This window comes from Fukomys damarensis, unplaced genomic scaffold, assembly GCF_012274545.1.
Source record: "Fukomys damarensis isolate Sample0158 unplaced genomic scaffold, DMR_v1.0_HiC HiC_scaffold_22, whole genome shotgun sequence".
Classification (NCBI taxonomy): Eukaryota; Metazoa; Chordata; class Mammalia; order Rodentia; family Bathyergidae; genus Fukomys; species Fukomys damarensis.
Genome location: NW_022900934.1, coordinates 24,058,973 through 24,082,681, shown reverse-complemented (window position 1 = coordinate 24,082,681; position 23,709 = coordinate 24,058,973). Strand labels below are relative to the sequence as shown.

Sequence of the window (23,709 nt, the reverse complement as noted above, 5' to 3'; positions counted from 1 at the left end):
GATATACATTTATCTGGCATGATATTTAATTCTATGTTTCAGATTCTTAACCTATAAATCTCCATTTTTGTCTATCATAATACATAGGTCAAATGCAAAGGCTCTGGAGTCAGAAGGTATGGGTATGAATTTCAGCTGCACCATCTGTTAAAGGTATAACCCTGAGCAATTTGGTTTACCTTTCTATTAGACAGAATTTACTTAAATTTATTAAGTGACGTAATAGATTTAGGGAGCTTGTATTTCAGGGCATGGCAAGGAATGACATTCAAATAAATCCTGACTATTATTACTTCCTTACAGGGCTGATAGAAAAATGACTGTGATGGTATTTTTATAGGCTAAGCCACCACACAAATATGAGGTGGGTTTTTTCTTGTTTTGTTTTTTGTTTTGGGTACCAGGGATCAAACTCAGGACCTTGCAATTGCAAGGCAGGCGCAGTGCTGCTAAGCTAAATCCCTGACCCAGTAAAAAAAAAAATTTTTTTTTGAGACAGGGTCTTGCTATGTAGTCCAGACTGGCTTTGAACTTGTAGTAATTCTCTTACCTCAACCTCCTGAGTGCTGGGACAGTAATTCTTTTAAATGTTACCTATTTTACTTACATTCATCTTTTCAACCTCCCAGTGATCATCTCAAAGGGAAGACAATCTCAGTTCCTTTACGGGATGACTTTTGGAAGGTCAGACTCCTCCTCATGGGAGTTTAAGCCACAAATGTTCTCCATTTTATTAGATTATATGAAACAGCACCGTTAAGAAAACAAAGCATGGGTTTTTGGAGTTAGACCCTGCCTGGCTTTCTCTTTGTCTTCAGGATCAAACGACTATATTTTACAAGGTAGTTGGCAAGGACTTCTATTTATTTTTTTATTTTTATTTTCTGGAGATAAGGTCTCCCTATGCAGCTCAGATTGGCCTTGAACTCATGATTCTCCTGTCTCAGCTTCTCCTGCCTCAACTTCAGAGTGCTGGGATTATAGGTATGCACCACCACTCCTCACTTGAAAATGCTATTATTGATGACATCAAGAACAGCAGCTCCTATATACTGAACATTTACTATTTGCTATGTTGAGTGCTGAAGATGTTATCTCATTCAGTTTTCAGAAGCACCATAAAGGGTATAAACTCAGCCACCAAATTTTATTAAGAGAAATATTACCTCTCAGAGGTTAGTACTCATGGAAGCTTCTATATGAGCAGTAAAAACAGACTGATGCAACAGTGCAGTAAAAGGATAAGGTAAGAAGGAGTTTAAAGACTGAGAAAGCTGATACTCTTTAAAAAGGCTTATACCATGGTCAATGTTAAATCTGCCGAAATGATCATCTTACCTTTGTCCAGAGACTATGGCAGCATTTACCTCTAGTTCTGTAAAAAACAAACAAACACACACACACACACAAACAAAAAAAACAAAGGACAGACTTGAGATGTAGAAGCTGCTGGTGCATATATTCACAGCAAGAAGCTAGGTGTCTTATAAGAATTCTGAATGCCTTACTTAGGCTAACAGGTCTCTGCCCAGGAAGATTCTCATTCTACATGGTATGGAGACAAAGGTGGTATTGAACCAATTTGGTTTGTTGGGGGAACATAAAACACTTACTTCGTTTATTTTTACTTCTACTTCATACTGTGAAATAATCCTGCTTGGACCAACAGAGCTAAATTCACACTTCTTGTCTCGTACTTCACTCAGCTACAACTAAGTTAGTAAAATAAACCTTTTCTTTCATGTACAAGGGACAGTTTTCATTCTTAAAATATCTCCACTCTCTTGCACTTTTCTTTTTAGAGACAGCAGTCTTCAAACATGTCTTTAACAACTATTAAGAATGCATTTTCCTTCAAACAACTTTCTCACTGAGTTTTAGAAGACAGCATATCTTGCTTTGAGATACTCTCCACAGACTCCATTATATTTCTTTCCTCCTCAACCTTCCAGTGATGCTCTCCAGGGAAAGGCAATCTCAATAATTTGTCTAGCAGAATTTTGCATTAATAAGCACCCTCTGGGTTTACCAGAAGCTTCTCACGACTAGCAGAAAAATACCAGCTTCCTTCATTACACATGTTTAGGTATGTCCAGTTTCTACAAAGGCCTTCCTTGATGTATCAGACAGCAGGAATCTTTTCTGCACCTGGCTTCCCACAGTCCTGAACCTCTCCCCCTTTTAGGGAATTTAGTACCTCATATTCAATGAATGACCTATCTAAGCTGCCCTAAATGAGTACATGTTAACTTCCTTGAAGACAGTGAAGTTATAGTGTCTGGTTTAAAAACAATTGTTTTTGGAGACAGAGTCTCACTGTATATTCTAGGTTGGCCTTGAACTCACTATGTAGTCCAAGCTGTGCTTGAACTTGTGGCAATCCTCCTGCCTCAGCCTCCCAAGTGGTGGGATTACAGGTACACATATGTACCTGCACCTGCCTGGCTGGCTTAAAATTTTGATCTCATTGTTTATTAGTCATGAGATCTTGGGCAAACTACTTCTTCCTGTTTCTTGAGTCAGGGTCTTGATTTGTGGTTCAGGCTGCCTTGAAGTCACTATGTAGCTAGATAAATTACTTGACCTCTCAGGGCTCAATGTCTCATCTAAAAAAATAAATAATTACTAATTTCAAAGTTAACATGATTAAATGAGATAATGCATATAAAAATCTGTGTAGTTCGTAGCACTTAGTAATTACTCAGTATTAAGTTAGCTATTATTAGTGCTATGATGATCATATGTTCACAGAGCTCTCACTGCGAGGAGGCTTGACTATTCTGCCTTTAATGGAAGATGCTGACAGAAGGAAATCTGTGCATCTCACCTGCTGCTGCTTAGCTCCCTATATCTAACCACAAAACTTGTAAATCCCTCCACGAGAAATAGATACCAGCTTCCTGACTCTCTGTTCTTTTCCTGGCTCAGCTTCAGGTAATGTGTGCTCAATAAGAAAATTAGCTGAAATAAAAAGAGGTGCTAACCTTGATTTGTTTTGAAACAAGATGAAACTCAAGGCTTTTGAGATTTTTAACACTAACACTGCTAATTCATATAAAGGGATGGCTCTGAGGATATTTTACAGAGATTCATTTAGGCCAAACTTTAAAAATAAATAGGATTCTCCAGGTAGTTATTCTGAAAAAAAAGAAAAGCGATAATGGTAAAGCTCATTTTTCCAGAGTAGAATTAGGGAAGAAATGGAATTCCCTTCCCCTTTCTAGTCATTCCTTTTATTTAAAAAAATGAATTACCCCTTTCCTACCCTTCCCAAATGTCCAGCTATCATATAGGTAGCTGGTAGCACAGAAATAAATGGGGTGGCTAAAATTTTTTTGCTCATACATTCTTTTCAGCAGGCTGATTCTTTCCAGTGTACAGTAGAAAGTCCTATATATGTTATAGAGTGTAGTTCCCTGAAAGTAGGTTTCAGTATATGTGCTGCTGAAATGAGCAAAGTAGGTTTTAAAATAATCCTAAATTATACCTGATTTTTACTGGCTTAAACTCACACAATTAAACATGGTTACACTGCTTCTTTATTAATTTTGCCAAGTGTGTATATTCAATGATATTCTAATCTCTCTGTGAGAATCAGTATATGTGTATGTATATATACATGTGTATGTATACATATGTATATATCTGTATCCCTCAATGACCTACAGGGACAAAGAGCTAGGCAAGACTAAACTGTGACATATTTGTAATATTCATCTGTTTTAGCCATCTAATCTATGAAGGCAGAATAAATGCTGTTATTGCCATCAAGATCTTCCTGTGTTCAGAGCTGATCCAGCATCCCACAGCAGTAACCTGTCAGATTACCACAAACTCCTCCAACAAGAAACACCTTTCCTACTGCTATTTACAGTATCTCGGTCATGGGGAGAAACTAAATGCCATTCAGAAATTACTGCAATGACTGCATCTCCCACAGGAATGGATACCTTACTGCAGCAGAGGTTCTCTGAGTGAGCCTCTACTCCTGTCATGATAATGTAATCATCATCTCGATGCATTCATGCTTATCACCCCAGGAAGTCACTGTATGTCAGTCAGTCAGCTGCCAGCTAAGGGTGCCAGGGTCACAGAACAGGGTAACCAACCCACAGCTGGGTGGCAGACAGTCAGAGATGCCCTTCTTGAATTCCCTGACATTACATATGCATAAGACAGCAAGCTGGTTAAGGAAAAATAACCTCAAAGACCATCGCACAAGCTCTGCCACTCACCCTAAATCTTAATTATAAGACCGTTCCAACCACTTACTGGCATGAGAACATGTGATGTTGAAGACAGCAGTAGATCCTTTACATGTGACTCATTCCATGTCATAGTTTTTCCAAAGTGTCTCTTACCTGATCTGGCAACAGAGCTCTGCAGTGCTGTGGCTGGAGTCTCCTTTGGGACTAAATTCTGTGAAGGGGCTAAGGCAAGAAAAAAAAATTACAGATCTTTTATTTTCTTTTCTAAATAAAATGGAAAGCCTTAACTAAATCAGGAACTAAGGAACTCTTGAAACATATACTCTTCCAGGGCAATATTTGAAGCTGACATTAAAATTACATTTTAAAATTTACTTAACAAATCAAATGTTATAATAGTCAGACTACCACTTAGGGGTGTTTGTTTCTTCTCTGTATGTCCATAAAGATCAGGGATGGCAATGACCATAGGAATGATAGTACCAACATGTTGCTTTTTGAGGGTCAATTTCTGACCACTACTCTTAAAAAAAAGTCCAAAAATATGATTTAGTAGGTAATCCAAGCCACTTTTAGAGGGATGACTGTAGCATTCACTTTAGCATTTAAAAAATTGTTTTACTCTTCGTAAAACTATACTCCTTGTGAATTGAAACAATCATATAATTTTATACTTTTCTACAGTACCTAGTAAGAGTGATGGGCTGAAAGCAGATATTCAATTCATATTTAATAAATCAATCAATCTGATGTCATTTATTCACCTAACAAATAGTTAAAAACTTTCTAGGGTCAAGGCACTGTGCCAGCCACCCTTACAAATTATACCCGTCTTGCACATCAGGAACTCAGTCCAGTTTTCAAAGATAAATTCATGTGGTTAACTGGAGTGACTGTGTTGTCATATGAAGGAGATATATAAAGTGCCATGAGAATCCAAAGCAAAGAAGATCAATGCTAGGCTGAGAAACCTGAAGGTACGTTAAAGGAAAAAAACATCAGTATTAGTCTGCAAGGGACGGAAAGAACTTAGGCCTTGTGAAATAGAATATAAACAAATAATGTACTCTAGAACAAAATCTTCTTGGATAATATAGTAAAGATGAAAGGCACAGATATGCCATAGTCACTCAAGGGTACATCCTCCCATCATGACGTTAGCCTACTAAATTTTGTAGATTTTTTTCTTGCTTAGTGAAACTGTCAATAATACATTTGTGTTTAAGACTTTATTTTGGATGCTTATCTGATAAAGCTTAAAACTATACCTTAACTTCTATTTTTAACTTCAGTATTGGTTTCTCATTTTCAAGGTAAAAGCACAGAAGTCCCTTGAAAAAGAATAGAAACAATCACTATAAGCAAAGTGGGTGGCCTTAACTAAAACTGAGAACTTTTTACAACTTGTGATATATCTTCCCAAAGTTTCCATGTTTCTCTAGTATTATACATGATTCAAATAAAAGTATTTTCTAATCACCTTATCATTATTTTGTTGGTACCAGAGAGAAAAATTCCCTTGAGGGAAGGAGAAATGGAAAATACTTAATAGCAGAGAATACATTTAAGTTACACCAGGTTTGCTTCTAATTCTTAGGGTTACCTATACCAACAGAACTTAAACCAAAAACCCAGAGCCCTACTCTGGGAAGGCTCTGTCTCCTTTAAGGGCAGAAAATTACTTACAAGCCTTTATTTTTCCCTGTATCTCTAACACTTACGTAAAGAGGCAGAGAGGAGAAGGGGAACTGATCTTTCCAGAGCTCTGCATGAGGCAGTATATTGGCCACTGCGGGTTAAGCCCTCACACTGAATCCTTGCATAAATTCTGAGCAGTGGGATTATAATTTCTATTTTTCAGGTAAAGTAGTACTGTAAGTGGCGACCAACGGAAGTAAAATTTGAAATCTGATCTTACCCTGAAGCTTGTGTTCTTTCTGCCTCTCCTCCTGGGTGCTTACCACTGGGTTAGGAACTCAAAGCATTTTAGTTGTATAAATAAGATAGGCATTATAGTTGGCCTAGGATATCGAAGAGGTCTTCCTAGCTCTGCGAAGTGTGACACTAACTTACCTCTGAGGAAAAGGAGCTTCTGTACCACTGAAGCCTCACTGGGGGCAGGAGGGGGCGCTGGGGGAGAGGAATTGGAGAGGAGGGATGGGAAGGAGATCTACGCTTCCATTATTAGCCCAGCCTTAACAATATATAGGAAATACTCTGAGGTAGACATCCATGAATGGAATGGACCAGTTTACAAACATTATATCAAAAGGAAAGTAGTAATAATATTGGTAACCATTTATTGATCAGTTACTATATTCTAGACCCTGCACTAAGCATGTTATATGAATTACCTCACTGAAATCTTACAGCTACTATTGTCCCTATATTACAGAGGAGGAAACAGGTTTAGAATAATCAAGTGACTTGGCCCAGCTCATCCAGCTGGTGAATGCCAAGTGCTGCAATGCCAACTCAAGCCTGATTCTTTACCTCTGTGACTCTTGCGTGTCTGTTATCATGAAACTTGATTTTCTGGCAAGCTCTTCTATGGAGTAACCAACACGGGGTGGGGGGGAGGCTTCTGACGTACTGTACAATGAGAATGGGGCTATGAGAACCTGCCCTGAAATAGTTGAGAGCAAGCAAGTCTTCATCATAGTAAGTGGAACTTGCAGAAGCTGTTTACATGTAAGGAATGGTGTTCAGTGAAAGGCTCACAGTACAGAATGAACAAATACCAGATTTCCATAAACTTAACCTTTTCATCTACAAGACAAGGTAACACTACCTGACATGGCTGGTATGAAGCTGATGAGAGACTAATATATAAAAACTTGTAAATTGGGGAAAAATATATAAATTAATATTTTTGAGAGAGAAGTATCATTATAGCTGAAAACCATGTTAGTGAATATAAACTCCACATAGGATTTAAAAGCATATTTCCTAGTGTACTTTCAATAAATACTACTACTACTGCCATTTAGCCCATTGTTCTTTCTAAGAAGAAAAGGAGTCATACTTTCTCTCTCTTGTGAGCAGGTCACCAGAACTCTGACATGAAGAGATGATGCCAAGCCAAAGTACATACCTATGCTGGGTAGAAGCTCTGGATGGGATCCCACCTTCTCCTCCACTAGGCCACCTGCAAGTGGCTCAGATGCTATGACACCATGATTGTTTTTTGTGGTTGGTGCTGTGGAGATGAGCTCAGAAGGTACCAGAGTGGTTACTATTGAGCGAATACTAGTGGGGAGAGGACCACTGGGTAAACTGGGTCCTGCTGAGGTGGAGCCCGGGCCCACAGGGCTAGAAGTCATTTTTAGTAGAGTAGGTGCTGGGGGTGTTGGGGTTTTACTGTCCAGCTCTGTGGACAATTGCTCTGTTCCCATGAGCCCAGGAGCTGCGTTCTCTAGCCCTTGGCTTTCAGTCTCTCCATCTGTACCATATTGCTCTTCCCCTTTCTCAAGAGAGCCTGTAACTTTCTTACATGCTTTGGTGAGCAAAATCTGGCCAATTTTGTCCACTTTTCCTTTGCCCTTACTGGATGATACTGGGCTTCGCCGGTTGACAGAGCTTGGACTATTGGTCAAAAGGGGAGAAACCATTGTGGTTGACTGTGAAGAGGGCATAGTGCTCTGATCTGCCGAGATGTTTACCTGAGGACTGGCCTCATCTTGATTCAATTCTTTCATTTGCTGGACAGAGGGATGAGGAGGGACAACTGGAGAAGATGTACAAGGAGGGGAAGGAAGTTGAACAGGAGTGGCTCGTGAGTTAAGGACTAAGGGTCGACCTGGCTGGATGTTTGCAGCAGAACTACTAGAGGGGACATTAGGTGGTACAGGAGCTGAAGAAAATTTTATGTTCTGAGGTATGTGCAAAGGGCCAACAACTGCGACAGAGGGAGGCATTAGGCCAGAGTTGGTTGTCAGTGGGGCTGCAGGAATTGTGCTTGACTGTGATCCTTTCATAACCTGAATTATTGAGGATGAATTGATAAAGACAGGTGTAATGAACTGAGGCCGGGCATTAGACTGAGCAGCTGACTGTCCTTCAGAAACCATAACCTTGTTACCCACATTGGGCATTGTGACGACTGTTGACATCAATGCAGACTGCAAGTGAGTTGGCAGGGCTGCTGACGTGTTAGCTGAAGTGGTTATGGGATTAGAAGTAACAAATACAGTTATTTGATTTGGGGGCAAGGGAGTGGAAATGGATGAAGAACTAACAGGTCTTGATATTACTGGAGGGATGGTCTGTGCAGCATTAGAACTGACCTCACTCAATTCTGGATGCACAAGAGTTGAACACAGGTCATTACTGTGAGGTAAGTTTAGGGAATTAGAGGGTTCTTTAGAAGATGATGGATCCTGAAGAGGGGGAATGACAGATGTTTTCTTGAGGTCCTCTCCTGAAACTAACGGAGGTGTTACTTCCAGATCTGTAAGCCCAGGTTTAATGGTCACATTAGGAGCTCCAGAGTTGTCAAGAAGTTGACTTAATGATGTTGGTGCTTCCCTCATGGCAGGAGACACCAAATTTTTGTTCTCTTCGACACTGGGAAGTTTGTTAGGATCCGAAGGTTGCCCATCATTTTTGGATTGATCTTCAGGGACAACCATTTTAATTTCTTGAGCAGGGAGTGCTTTTAGCTCAACATTTACCTGCTCCTTCCTACCCTGGGAATTCTGGCAATCACTGTCCTGAGGCACATTCAAGCTCTCCTTGTTATCCTCGAGAACAGCCTCCACTGCAGCCACAGGCACAGTGGGATTCTGAGGATTCAGCCCACTGCTGGTAGAATTAGCCAGAGGAGTGGGGCTAACCAATACATTTCTCGGCAACTCAACATTCTGCAACAGAGCTGCATTTGTTTGGGAGGTCAGAGTAAGTTTAGGGGCTTTTGAATTTTGCCTTCCAGGACTTGGGGTGGTTTTCCTACTAGATCCAGGACTAGATCTGCGACTGTTGCTTGGACTTGCCCTTTTCGTTGCTCCAGAATTAGGCTGCTTTCCAGAATTCACCACTACAGAATCTAATTTGTGAGTTTGTGGGGCAGCAAAATTGGAAGGATTATTCATGGTAAGATTTGAAGGTGCTTGCCCAATGGCCTTCAGAGTTGTTGGATTTAAACCCTGTTGATCAAAGCTCCTGTTTAAACTTGGCCTAGGAGGTAAAGGAATATTAATCTGTGGAGGGAAGAGCCCTGCTATGGAGGCATTGAGTCTTTCTGGTGACAGACTGATTTCTGAAGGTTCTGTGCTGGGAGGGCGGTTGTTGGGTGTCTGAGGATAATAGGGTCTGGGACTGGCTCTGTTTGGTGTTTTAGGCCTAGATGTCTGGGTTGGAGCAGCTACATTTGGAAAATGGTGGCCATGGGAACTAGGCAGGGAATTTACAGGGGGTTGCTGGGGAGTTGCACCTTGAGTTGCTGAAAGGGGTGATGGTCCAGGTTTGGGCCCTGCCATCATTAACTGATTCTGGGAAACTACTAAATGTGAAGGCATATTATTTGGGCCTCCTGAGACAGACGGTACTTCACTGCCACTTGCTTCAGGAAGTGACGACATCTCTCCTAGTGGCGAGCTAGAAGTATTCTGTGGGTTCTCCTGGTATACCATCTTTCTTGAATTACTTCCCAAAGGAGTATTCACAGGCATTGGCATTCTTTGTTTATCAGGTGATGGTGGTATGGAGGCAGGTCCTTGCAAACTGACCATGACAGGTACACTGCCACTCTGCTGCATGGGCATTCTCTGGGGGTCTGGGTTCAGAGGGCACCTTGGGGTGTGGACATTTTGGGAGACGGGAAGCCTAACAGATTTGGGATCTTGCTGCATCATGAGCATCATCATCATTTGTTGTTGCTGCTGTTGCTGCTGCTGAGACTGGGGCTGACTGGGTGGTGGCGGTGGCTGCTGCGGCTGAGGAAGCTGTGGCTGTGGCTGCTGCTGTGGTGGCTGTGGTGGGGGTGCCACATGTTGCATGAGTTGAGGAGGCATCTGCTGCAGTGGCCTCTGTTCTACTGGTTGAGTAGGATAACCTAAAACAAGCCCCCAAAATTAGGGAAGTTAGATTTTCAGCAAGAAAACTGCTACCTTTAGAGTACAGCCAAGCAATACTCATCCAGGTGGCAGACTGTGCACAAATAGCTCAGGCCTGCCCACTCCAGAGGTAGGAGGTAGCTCCTGTTCTTTGACAGGACCAAAGGGGTACAATGCTTATGGAAGCAAAAAGCAAAGCATTAGGACCTGGAGCTCCTCAGTATGCAGGGTCTGAATGAGGCATTACTGTGACAAGGTACTCTTGAAAGGTACTCTGTGCTATGCACAGCAACAGGCTGAATCTATACCAGCTAAACATGAAAGGAGAAAAACTCCATCAACAGCTAGTGGCTGACCACCCAGCATTTCAGTCTCATGTAGACATAGTCAGTATTTCATTACATACGTGAATGAAGTAAAGCGTTTAGGATTCACTTTTTCGTTAGCAGAGCATTAGTATGTTTATGCCTTGGTTTTGCTGAAAACACCAGTATTGAAGACAGTCTTTTCATTTTTTCAACACAAGGAAAATATAAAATTCTAGGGTTTAGTTCCTTAAGAAAAGCGTTTAAAATTATTCTAATCCATTGGCTCCATACACTATGTTGCATCCTTCAAGGCTCAATCTGTTGGGGGAAACTGACTGAATTAAACTATCCATGGACCCATCAGTTTAACAAGCAGAGGAGTAACAGACTGATACATGTGCTAAAAAAGAAATGAGCACTGAAGTTTTTATACACATTAACTTCCACTTACTTTCCTACATGTGAACCTCTTATTTGCTGAAATATTTTCTTTTCTTTTCTTTTTCTTTTTTTTTCCCCGGTACCGGGGATCGAACTCAAGTCCTTGCGCTTGCAAGGCAGGCAGCAGAACCACTGAGCTAAATCCCCGGCCCTGAAATATTTTCTATGAATCCATAATTGGAGAATAAAGCTCAGCCCTCAGTAATGAAAAATAATTTTGGGAAAAGAACTCTGAGGGACAATGCCTTTCTGATTTGCAGAAGGCAACAACATCTCAAATAATTTTCTTTTGTGAAAGTTTTCCTTTTAGACATTTTAGAAGAAAAAACCTTATATAATCAGCAGAAAGGACAGAAATATAATCAAATTAAACCAAGAATAAAGGTGGTTCTTTGGGGGAAAGGTGGGCATATAGCTGGAATATACATTTGCAAATTAGATTATTCCATTGTTTCATGAAAAATACTTTCAGAAGGCAAATGCTTTGAAGAAGGCAAAGGAATATGCATAGTTGGCTCTGGCAGCTGGAAGAAATGCAGGCACAAGATTTTATTACAGCAGCTACCAAATGCTATGGATCAATTTCTGTGCTCAACAGCTAATTAATGTTTTCTTGCCAAAGATTTCCATGGTACCAATGAACATAGTGTGCAGAATCTAGTTCTGAAGGTTTTTCTTAAAAATCCATCTTTTGTTTTAGGTCCAAGTAACTTCTTGACATTTGTAAAGCCAGTAACACGTGGCATTCCCATAGGTCAACACAGTGGGTTTTTATTTTTCACATTTAGTCTAGGGTTCCTACATTAAGAAAATTATAATTTCTAGAAAAGTCTGTTCTTGTAGATCTTTCTTTAAAATTAGCTTAACCAATAGCACAATAAATACCAAAAAGGACAGCACAGACAATATAGTGGCTTCTTGAAAATAATAGCTAAAGCTATGGCTGCTGTAAAGAATCCAGCAACTGGAGGCAGTGGTCCAAACAGCACTAGAGATAAGACAGACTGGGGTTGATAAGACAGAATGGTGAAGAGGTAAAGCCAGGACACATACAATAAAAAACCAAATTTATCAGTCAAGGGATGCAAACTCATACGTATTCAGGGGCCAGGCAGGTAGTAAAGAAGCTAGTATAAGATAACAGGAGTTCTGTGAACACTGTCAAACTGAAGAGCAGATGCCCTTTGTAAAGGCATTTTTTTAAAAAAAATTTGAGACAAGGTCTTATTATATAATCCAGGCTGGCCTTGAACTCCCAGCCATCCTCCTGCCTCAGGCTCCCAAGTGCTGGTATTGTAGGCATGCACCACCATGCCTGGATTGTAAAAGCATTTTTAAATTTAGGTTTTTAAGATACCATATAGAGATTCAAACCCATTATGGACCAAATTCAGCTGGTAGGCCCCCAGTTTGCAGAAAGGAGGCATTAAAGTGTGGGGGACCTCTGAGATCCATAAAAGAGTTCATATATATTTGAAGGAAGAAGGCACCTCTTCCTGTTCACAGTGCCTTCAATATCTGGAGAAACTCACTGAAAATGGGAAACTTCCTGGACTCAGTAGTGCTACTGCAACTCTCTTGTAGAACTGTGTGTGGTGTGTCCAAGCAATTTTTTTGGTAAGTTACACAAAGTACTGACATCATGATGAGTTCAATTTTGGGGGGATTCATATACTTTTTTTTTTTTTTTTTTAAAGACAAAGATTTGCTATGTAGTTCAGACTGTCCTTCAACTAACTGTGCAGCTGGGGCTATCCTTAAATTTGCAGTGATTCTCCTGCCTTAGCCACCCAAGTGCAGGGATTCCAGGTATGTGCTACCACACTTTGCCCTGAATTCACTTTTAAAATACATAAAGACAGATTAAAGTTTATTTCTAAAATAATATCACTTTCATTTATATGCCAAAAAGGAGGCAGAATTATTAATGAAGGACAAACAAAATATACCTCTTTGTATACACAGAATAAAGTGTCGTATATGGTAAAGGGCTTGTGCATCTTCAACCATGTAACGGGGGATAGTTACAAGCCCCAAGGCCAAGAGTAGCCAGGTATGGTATAGGGATATTGTGGCCTTGGTTCTATAATACTGTACCTGGGTTGTAATGAATTAATGAATCTTGGAAACTTTTTCTTCTTCAACATAATCTATCAACATTTAAAGGATAATACTTTATAATCAGAGAAGGTAGCTTCCACATATTGGTATTACTCATTATAACTTATTAAACTGGTAGTAGGCACATGTGTCTTTTATTATTATTTATGTATATTTGTTTTAAAGATTCACAATAAATCTTTTTTTTTTTTTTTTTGATACTGGGGATCGAACTCAGGTCCTTGAGCTTTCAAGGCAGGCGGCAGAACCACTGAGCTAAATCCACGGCCTCACAATAAAACTTCTGTTAAAAAAGATAATCTTATCTTAAACTCTGGTTGCTCCCTGCTTTAAGAAAGCCCTAGGAGGAAAGGCTGCAGGAAAGGCAGATAAGCAGGATTACAGTGAAAATATCCCTCCATTTAATCTTATTTCATCCTGATACCAACTAGGTCCTTGACACTGATAGAATAGAGGCATTTCATTTTTGTCTGGTTGCAGAAGGACTTAAAATAATGACAATATGAGTAGAATATGTGTGTGTGTGTGTGTGTGTGTGTGTGTGTGTGTGCCTATATTCAACATCAGAAGTTATACCTGAAGTATTTACTTAATATCAAAACTTCCAAATACTAGACACATCAAATTGCAAAGCAGACTAGTTAGCAGGCAAATGTTATTGCTTCCTTGAAGAGAAAAAGTCTAGTAATCCCACATACATGAAAACATGTATATAATCTTTATCTAGTATTTCATTACCTGGTGGCCGGTTTGAAAATTCTGGAAGTTTAGGGCCTGTGTTGTCCAGGTTAATTCCCTGCTCACTAGGCAATGGTTGCTGCTCAGTCTCCTCCAGACCACCTGGGCGAGTATCTGGGGTGCTAAAAAGTAAGTGACACATTTGAGGGTAAATTGTATAGGAAATATACAAAACTGGATCAACCCCTTCTGTATTTCTGAAGAACTACACTGTTTTCATCATCATCCTTATCATTATTTACATCTCTATTTAGTCTGGATAAAATACTTAATATTGGCATAAAAACCTGGCAATTTCATTAAATGTTAAATCCACTTTATCTAATAGCACTGCATTTGGTCAATGGGTTTTCTACAAATTTCTGGTACTTTTTTGTTTTTTGTAGTGCTGGGGCTGGAACCCAGGGCATTACACATGCTAGGCAAGTGTCCTACCACAGAGTATACCCTCAGCCCAAACTTCTGATACATTATTTTGTATACAATCACCCATTCTTAGTTTTTTAAGCCCTGATTGTAGTTTGGGGTGGTCAGTGCTACAAAATACTATTCCTGTAACTCAGTATAATTATTAAATTAAAAAAGGCTGCTCTAATAATTCATAGTATCTTGCAATAGATTTTAAGTTACTCGAGGGAAATGTTATTCAGTGAACAAAGAAAAGTAGACTACAAAAAAAAAATTCTGCTGTAGAATGCTCGCAGATACTATATCCAATGGCTTTGGGATGCTTTTATTTTTACCTTAGAATTTTTAAGAAGACAAATGAAGAAACTTATTTTACTAACACCCACATTCCTAAGGAAACAGAGTGTTCACAACCCTCATTTGTTTTGTAATCTCATTCCTAACTGCACTGTTCTTTTCTACCTTTAGTTTTCTTCTGCTCTCAATGTATTATGGTTGTCTATTTTAGATATCATTTTGCCACATTATATTCTGCATAGTTTCTAAGCTACCCTGAATACTGTTTTGTTTTGGTTTTTTGGTTTTTATTTTGGTGGTACTGGGGATTGCACCCAGGGCTTTGCCATGATAGGCAAGCAGTTTAGCATTAAGCTACATCCCAGGTTTTTTAAATTTTAATTTTGAGGCAGAGTCTCGTTGTGTAGCTTTGAACTTATGATCCTCCTGCCCGGGCCTCCCAAGCAGATGGGATTACAGGCATGGGGTACCATAAATCCATTTTAAGAGCACCAGAACATGGGAATTTAGAACCTGATGCAAGTGCTCAGTATATCCAGATCCCTATACCCATCTGTTCCTTATGTATGACTTACCTCTCACTTCAAATTATAGGCAAGGAATCTGTAGCATCCTTTATCTTAAAAGAGTTCTATATCTAAAAGAATCTCAGATACCTGTTCTAGTCCCCTCACGTGGCAGATGAGAAAATATAGGCTCAGAACCTGTAAGAGGCAGCCTCAAGGTCCCATTGTAAGCTAGTGATAGAGATGAGAGCATATCTTATTAAACCTACTGTCTTTCATTTTTCTAGGCATTCTCCTGCTCCTTTTCACATTGCGTAGAGCCAACAAGTAAGCCCTTTAGGGCTGATGAAGACAGCAAAATGCATACTAACAACAACTGAATAATCTTGCAATTTTACTCACAGTCTACTAGAATAATTATCCTCATAAAATGTCATTCTTACAGGTTAACAGCAGTAAATATTTCAACCAAAGAAAGAGCAAAAAAAAATCAAAAAACAAAACAAAACAAAACAAAAAAAACCCAACCAACCAACCAACCAAACAAAAAACCTGGAAAATTAAAGGACTTATTAAGTTTAAATTCAGGAAACATAGGTTGTTTATACAGCACAACTGGCTTTTAATCTATTAAGATTCAACAAACAGCAAGATGATATAACCACCAAAGAATGTTGTAGGGAGGCTGAGATAAAAGCCTAGTTTTAGCTTTAACTTGTTTTGAGCGGTACTGAGTTACATCCCCTTGAGACAGGGTTTCACTAAATTGCTCAGGCTGGGTCTTGAACTTGCCATCTTCTTGCCCCTCTTGCCTCAGCCATGCAAAGTGCTGTGATTACAGGTATGTGCCACTCTGCCTGCCTAGTTTGAACATATAAGCTTGCTTAAATAAAGCTTCCTATTCCTTTTTTATAGTTGTAGTAATTTATTTCAATTAACCTGTTTTATATTCATTAGTCATTATTCCCTGTTAATAAAAGTCTCTGAATTCCAGTTTAATGACTAAGGCTGAAAATCCATTGCAATCGGTATTTCTTCTTGAAACATTTTATTAAAGTCAGAAACATGACTTAATTCTTAGATTCAGGAAATTAAATATAAATGCTTAATTGCCCTTCCTGCTATGATCTTGCAAAAAAGCTTACCTGGTGAACCTTTACCAAAAGGGTAACGAACTGAAAAGGTACAATCATCTTAGTATGGAGTATAAGCTTCTATAGATGATAAAGAGCTTCTAAAGCTTTCCTTTTAAAGGAAAGGCATTCATTCAAAAGACCATTTATTGAGAGATGGCAGAAAGTTTAAAGCAGCTTAATAATAATTAATAATAATAATTTAATAATAATTAATAATAATAATTGACCTCCTTGGCTCCCAAGCAGTCAAGATAAAACCAAAGTCAGTGCTTTGTGCGACTGTAGTGTGGTAACACTGGTTACTGTTCAGGCTTTGAGTACTACAACCCCTCCCAATACCCCAAGACTGCAGGTTTAAGACATATCAGCCAATTGTAACATATCCACCTTGTTTGGCTCCTTAGTTAGATAAACTGTGAGAGAAAAAGAATTGAGATAATCAGAAAATGTGAGCACTGTTCGATATGTGAGACTATTAAGGAAGAATTAGTTTTCTAGGTGTGCTATAGAACTGTCCTTATCTTTTAGTGGTACACAGTGAAATGCTTAGTAAATCTGCCTTAAAATAGTAAGGAAGGTAATGAGAGAAAGTATAGATGAAGGTAAGATAGGGTATAAATTGATAATTGTTTAAGCAGAAGTATCTCATTATACTATTCAAATTTTATATATGCTTAAAATTTTTCATAAACAAAAATGTTTACACAAAAACAAATGAGTAAGGTTTGAGACAAAATGACCACAACCTACTTTAGATCTTGCTGACTATTTTTCTTCTTCCGAGGGGGTTTCTTCTTCTTCGGTTTATTTGCGTTGGTATTATTTTGCTTATTGTTTACCCCAAAATGGCCTGCAGAGATATCACTCTGCAGTAAGTTGACCAACAATGGGCTTGTCAGTGTTACATCCTTATTGACTGGGAAGCCTGGATTCTGACCACAAGACATCTGATTTCCATTGGGTGCTCCACTGAAAGGTGCATTGAAAGGCATCCCATGGCCTGAGAAATGGTTTCCCGAGGCACTGTTTCCCTGCATGGCCTGCACATGAGGGGGGACCATGTTGGTTTGTTGCATGTTAACATCAGGCATCATCTGAGACAAGCTGACATCATTATTTGCTGTAGTAGCAGGATCACCATGCTGCTGGGCTATGTGGGGGCTAGGGCCTGGTGGCCGCAGGACTTGCCCTTGAATCCCCATAACCTGAGATGAACTATTGTTTACGGGTCCTTGCTGGGGCAGCATCTGTCCTGACATCTGTCCTGTAAACTGCACCATGTTTCCTTGCATATTAGGAGTTGGTCCCCTCATTATCTGCGTTGGTCCCGGCATGACATTGGATTGGTTCTGGGTGTTAAACTGCTGCTTATTCCCCTGCATCTGATTGGTCATGATCTGTTCTATCATTGGGTTCTGTTGGAGCAAAACTTGCCCCTGAGTTCCCATCATCTGGTTATGTGGTGCCATTATTTGTTGGCCCTGCTGGGAAAGCAACTGCTTAGGTGGGGTCATTCTTTGGGGTGAAGGCCCAAGATTTTGGTTCTGAGCATTCACCATCATCTGGCCCTGTGGCATAAGCTGGGCCCTTGAAAGGATCATAGGGTTCTGAGGGTTCAAAGTTCCTTGTTGCTGAACCATCTGGCCCTGGGAGGGCACAATCTGCTGGTGCATGCCCATCAGCTGAGATGGTGGGCCTTGCTGGGGTTGGCCTTGCATGTTGCCCAGGTTCACCTGAGGAACCCCAGAACTACCAGCTGGCTGGTTGTTCATGTTGCCATGAATTCCCATGAGACCAGGCTGCATCATATTTGGTGGCCCATGGGACACTTGCATCTGGTTTTGAGGAGGACCAGCTCCTTGACCACCTTCAAAAAGAAAAGAAAAAAAGCAGTTTTATAAAGAAATATTATTATCTTAATGGTATTAAGTTGCTTAAATCACTTTACTTAGAAAGATACCCATCACCCATATAGCCACTGACCAACATAAATGTGCTACGTTTGACATACTTTCTGTGAGTCTTTCAATCTATGGAGATAGATACAGCATAATTGTTTACATTTTCTATGATCACACAACAGAAAAGGATAAAGTTTCTTTACTCCTCCATGTTGGCTTAAAGGTAACATTTTAAAAATCAAAGGGTGTCTTCCTTTCAGATTAAATACAGAAAGGCAGCATCTCACTCATTTAACATAACTTTAGCTATCTTATTTGTGAAGGAAGTTCACAAAAAGCACTATAGGCTAAATAAACTCTGCTATAAATAACCCAGGGAAACAAATAACATTCCTTGTTCTCTTAGGACAACCTCAACTGTATTGAAAAGACATTTTAAAATGCTTCTTGTCAAACTATCATTCTCAAAGGCTATGTGTGTAATATATGGATGCTACACTTTAGAGAATTCCTAACACTTCCAAAGGACTGATCTCCTCTGTCTCAATGTGTTAAAGATTATTTAATCCTGATCTGGAAGCTGATCCTTTAGTGAAAGTCAACTGACTAGATGATTCACTGAGAAGCTGCAGACAGAAGGATGCTAAAATTTCAGTGACCCCATCCTGTGGCAGTCTCTACGGGACCACTTGGGACATGTTCTATTCTTCTAGCTATTTCTAATTTAGATAAAAGGTGCTGCCTAGCTCACTGCAGTGTCTATTTATTGCTGGGTCTTTGGGATTTTTCTATAGCTACTTGCACTATTTTTCCTACTCCCCAATGTTTTTGGTGACAGGGATTGAACCCAGAGCCTTGCTTATGTTTGCATGCACTCTGAACTATATCCCTAGCCCATCACTCTCCTTTTTAACTAGATAACTGCCCATTCAAAACTTATTTTATCTCTTTTATTTTTCGCTTTTTTTTTATTGAGACAGGGTTTAGGCTGGCCTTGAACTCATTATGTAGTGCAGGCTGGCCTCAAATTCATGGCAATCTTCCTGCCTCAATTTCCCAAGTGCTGGGGTTACAGGCATGCGCCACCGTGCCGTTTTTTTTTTTTTTTCTTTCTTTCCCACTTTTAAATGGAGAATAGAAAGTAGAAGCCATAATGAAGTCATCCCATATTTCAGCCAGAGAGGCAAGGGACAAACTGTTTATAGCTAGACTTTTCCTGAATCCCAAAGAAGACTTTCTAAGCCAGTTTGTTTGTTTGTTTGTTTGTTTTTTTAATTGAGTTTACTGGTACATTTTAGGGACACAGTATAGTTACATTCATTGTTAGGATCTTGTACCTCTACATGACAGGTCTTGGTTCTCATTTTTTCCCTTTGTCCCTGCCCTCTTGTTTGTTTTTTGAGACAGAGTTTCACTATGTAGTTGAGACTGACCTGGAACTCACTAGGCTGGTCTCGAAATCACAGCGATCCTCCTGCCTCAGCCTCCCGAGTGTTGGGATTACAGGTATGTGCCACTACACCCATCTCTAAGCCAGTTTTAAAAACTTATTTTGAATCCCATGACCATTGTGTGTGCTACATATGTAGCAAATAATGGTGTATAATCATCTAACCTACAATTATTTATTGGGTACCTAATTGGTACATGGTACTTCTGGTGTTGAAGCAATATCAATAAACAAGAGAGAACTGCTCCTTTGGAGTCTAGTTGGGAAGAGACAAAATACAAAAAGACAAGGATTTCGCAAGAATTCCATAAACTCATGAACACTTAATAACACTCTCCTGAACAACCAATAGGTTACAGAGGAAATTAAAGAAGAAATTAGGCAGTTTCTACAAGTAAATAGTACTGCCGATAAAACATACAGGAATGTATGGGACACAATGAAAGCAATTCTAAGAGGGAAATTCATAGCAGTAAATGCCCATACTAAAACAACACAACAAGCTCAAATAAACAATCTAAGCTCCTAGAAAAATAAGAGCAAGATAAATCCAAAGTTCATACAAGGGAGGAAATTATAAAGATCAGAGCAGAAATCAATGCAATGGAGACTAAGAGAATGATACACACACACACACACACACAATCAACCAATTGAAGAGTTGGTTTTTAGAAAAAAGAAATTAAATAAACCCTTAGCCAACCTTACCAAAAAAAAAGGAAAGAAAAGGCTCAAATTCAAGCAATTAGGAACGAAAAAGGTGAAACAGATCCAGCAGAAATCCAGAGGAACATCAATACCTACTTCAAAAATCTGTACTCTAATAAAATGGAAAACACAGAAAAAATGGACAGATTCCTAGATACATACGAATTACTGAAGTTGAATGAAGATATAAAAAGTCTAAACAGCCCAATTACAATGAAATTGAAAATTTCACTAAAACTTTACCAACAAAGAAAAGCCCAGGTCCAGATGGCTTCACTGCTGAATTCTACAAGACATTTAGAGAAGATCTATTGCCACTATTCTTTAAACTCTTTAATGAAATTGAAAGGGAAGCAATACTTCCAAATTCTTCTTGGAAGCAAGTGTTACTTTGATTCCCCAAACACAGAAAGACCCAACCAAAAAAGAGTACTACAGGCCAGTGTCCCTAATATTGGCAAACAGAATAGAGGTCATCAAGATCATACACCCTGACCAAGTCGGATTTATCCCAGGGATGCAAGGATGGTTCAACATATGTAAATTAATAAATGTAATATATTATATTAACAGAGTCAAGGACAAAAACCATATGATCCTCTCAATAGATGCAGAAAAAGCAACTGACAAAATCCAACACCCATTCATGATAAAAACCCTACAGAAAATGGGAACAGATGATCTTTATCTCAATCTGATAAAAGCCATCTATGAAAACCAACAGCCAACAATATACTAAGTGGCCAAAAACTGCAAACCTTCACACTAAAATCAGGAACAAGATAAGGATGTCCACTATCACCACTGCTGTTCAATATAGTTCTGGAAACAGCCACAGCAATTAGACGTGAGAAAGAAATAAAAGGAATGAAGATAGGAAAGGAAGAAATTAAACTGTCATTATTTGCTGATGATAGGATACTCTACATCTAAGACCCAAAAACCTCTGCTAAAAGACTTCTAGACTTAATTGACAGATTCAGTGGAATAGCTGGATACATGGTCAACACTCAAAAATCAATAGCCTTCTTGTACACAAATAACAGACTCACTGAGAGAGAAATTAGGGAAATAATTCCTTTCACAATAACATCCAAAAAAGATGAAATATCTAAAGGAAAAAAAAGATGAAATGTCTATGAATCTAATGAAGGAAGCAAAAGACCTCTACACTGAAAACTACAGCACTCTGAAAAGAGATCAAGAGGATTTCAGAAAATGGAAAGATGTCCCTTGTTCCTGGGTAGGAAGAACCAACACAGTGAAAATGGCCATACTTCCAAAACTGCTATACAGATTCATTGCAATCCCTATTGAAATCCCAATAGCATATTTCACAGAATTAGAGAAAGCAATATAAAAATTCATTTGGAACCAGAAGAGACCTAGAATAGCAAAGCAATTCTAGGCAACAGAGACATGACAAGGGGTATCCCAATCCCCAACTTGACACTATACTACAAAGCCACTGTGATAAAAACAACATGGTACTGACAAAGAAACAGACCCGAGGATTAGTGGAATAGATTAGAAGATGCAGAAACAACTCTAGACATACTCAGTTACCTCATCTTTGGCAAAGGAGCCAACCATCCTCACTGGAGGAAAGGCAGCCTCTTCAAAAATGGTTGGAAAAACTGGATTTCAACTTGCTAAAGATTAAAACTAGACCCCTATCTTTCACCATGCACGAAACTAAAACTGAAGTGGATTAAAGATCTAAATATTAAAACAGAAACACTAAATTTGCTGGAAGATAAGTTAGAATTCTCAAAGACATTGGCATAGGAAAAGACTATGAACAAATCTTCAGTAGCACAGGAATTAGCACAAAGAATCAACAACTGGGATCTCATCTTATTAAAAAGCTTCTGCACTGCAAGAGATACCACCAAAAGAGCTAAGAGACAATCTACAATGTGGGAAAAAATTTTTACCAGCTGTTCCTCAAAGGACTACTACCTAGAATATATAGACTCAAAAAAATCAGACCCCCATAAATATAAAGACTGGATTAAAAAATGGGCATCTGAAATGAACAGACATGTCTCAGACAAAGAAGTAAAACCGGCAAATAAATATAAGAAAAAATGTTTAACATCACTAGTCCTTTGAGATATGCAGATGAAAACAACCCTGAGACTCTACTTCAACCAAGAAAGAAATCAACCAGTAACAAATGCTGGCAAGTTGTGGAGAGAAAAGAACCCTTCTCCATTGTTGGTGGGAGTGCAGACTGGTGTGACCACTGTGGAAATCAATATGGAGATACCTCAAACAACTAGGACTAGAGATCCCATTTGACCCAGCTATCCCTCTGCTGGGTATCTTTCCAAAAGAATTAAAAGAATCATATCAGTGATATATGCACACCCACATTTATAGCAGCATGGTTTGTAATAGCTAAAACTTGGAAACAGCCCAACTGTCCATCAACTGGAGATGAAATAAAGAAGATGTGGTTTTTCTATAAAATGGAGTACTACTCAGCCATAAAGAATGAGAAACTAGAGACATTTATAGCTAAATGGATGTACACTGAGACCATACTCTTAAGTAAATAAATAGCACACACCTATGTAAATACCAAATAGTTTCTCTGGTGTGAAAAACTAAAAGTGTAAATAAGGTTCAAATTGTATAACTATGTGAAAGAGAAAGAAAAGGTTTAAAGGAGCAGGGGAAGTGGGAAGGGTAGGGGAAAAGAAAGAAGGGAAAAGAAAAAATATGAGAAAAGGAAAAAATGGAAACAAAGTCTTTGTATTGTAAATAGGGAAGGGTGGAGGGGGTGAAGAGAGGGAAGGGGAATGGGAAAAAATAAGAAAAAAAGATACATCATGTAAAGGTGCAAGATCCCAATAATGAATGTAACTGTATGGTATACCTAAAAGTACCAATAAACTTAATGAACAACAACAACAACAAAAAAGACAAGTAGTTTTGTTTTTGTTTTTGTTTTTTTAAGACAAGGAGTTTTTTCAGGAAGCAGCAAAAGTTCACAAGAGTAATAAAATCGAGTAACAGAATAAAAATGACAGACAAGAATAAGAGGTACTATAGATAGGCTTAATGGGAAAACCAAAACAACAGGTGTGGCCTGGGTATACAGCTCAAAGCTCACTTGCCTAGCATGACCAGTGGTGCAGAAACAAAACAAACCCAAAGACAAAGCCAAACAAACAAAGAATAGGTTCTTGTGGAAGATATACAAAAATACAAAACAGCTGTGCAAGGATAGAGGCATTATGAATTTTAACACTATTTTAAAACCTCTTATAAAAATTTAGTTTGCTGGGTGTGGTGGCACACTCCTGTAATCCCAGCACTCAGAAGGCTGAGGCAGGAGGATTGCTGAGTTCGAGACCAGCCTGGGGTCCATAGTGAGTTCCAGGTCAGTCTCAAGTACAAAGTGAGACCCTGTCTCAAAAAACCAA

The 23,709-nt window shown here is 39.1% G+C and overlaps 1 protein-coding gene across 6 annotated transcripts in view; it reads right to left on the bottom strand.

Annotated features, from left to right (window-relative positions):
- The window catches only part of Ncoa6 (nuclear receptor coactivator 6), an 89,683-nt gene that overhangs the window by 11,488 nt on the left and 54,486 nt on the right, over nt 1–23,709 (bottom strand). For 5 of the 6 annotated variants that reach the window (XM_010639930.3, XM_010639931.3, XM_010639929.3 and 2 more), the window contains 5 exons: nt 16,967–18,083; nt 13,870–13,991; nt 7,303–10,260; nt 4,362–4,430; nt 1,339–1,375 (listed from right to left, as the gene is read on the bottom strand). In XM_010639930.3, coding sequence (XP_010638232.1) covers nt 1,339–1,375; nt 4,362–4,430; nt 7,303–10,260; nt 13,870–13,991; nt 16,967–18,083 — 4,303 coding nt within the window. The remainder of the gene's footprint in view (nt 1–1,338; nt 1,376–4,361; nt 4,431–7,302; nt 10,261–13,869; nt 13,992–16,966; nt 18,084–23,709) is intronic. The other variant, XM_010639932.3, reaches the window with a different exon arrangement.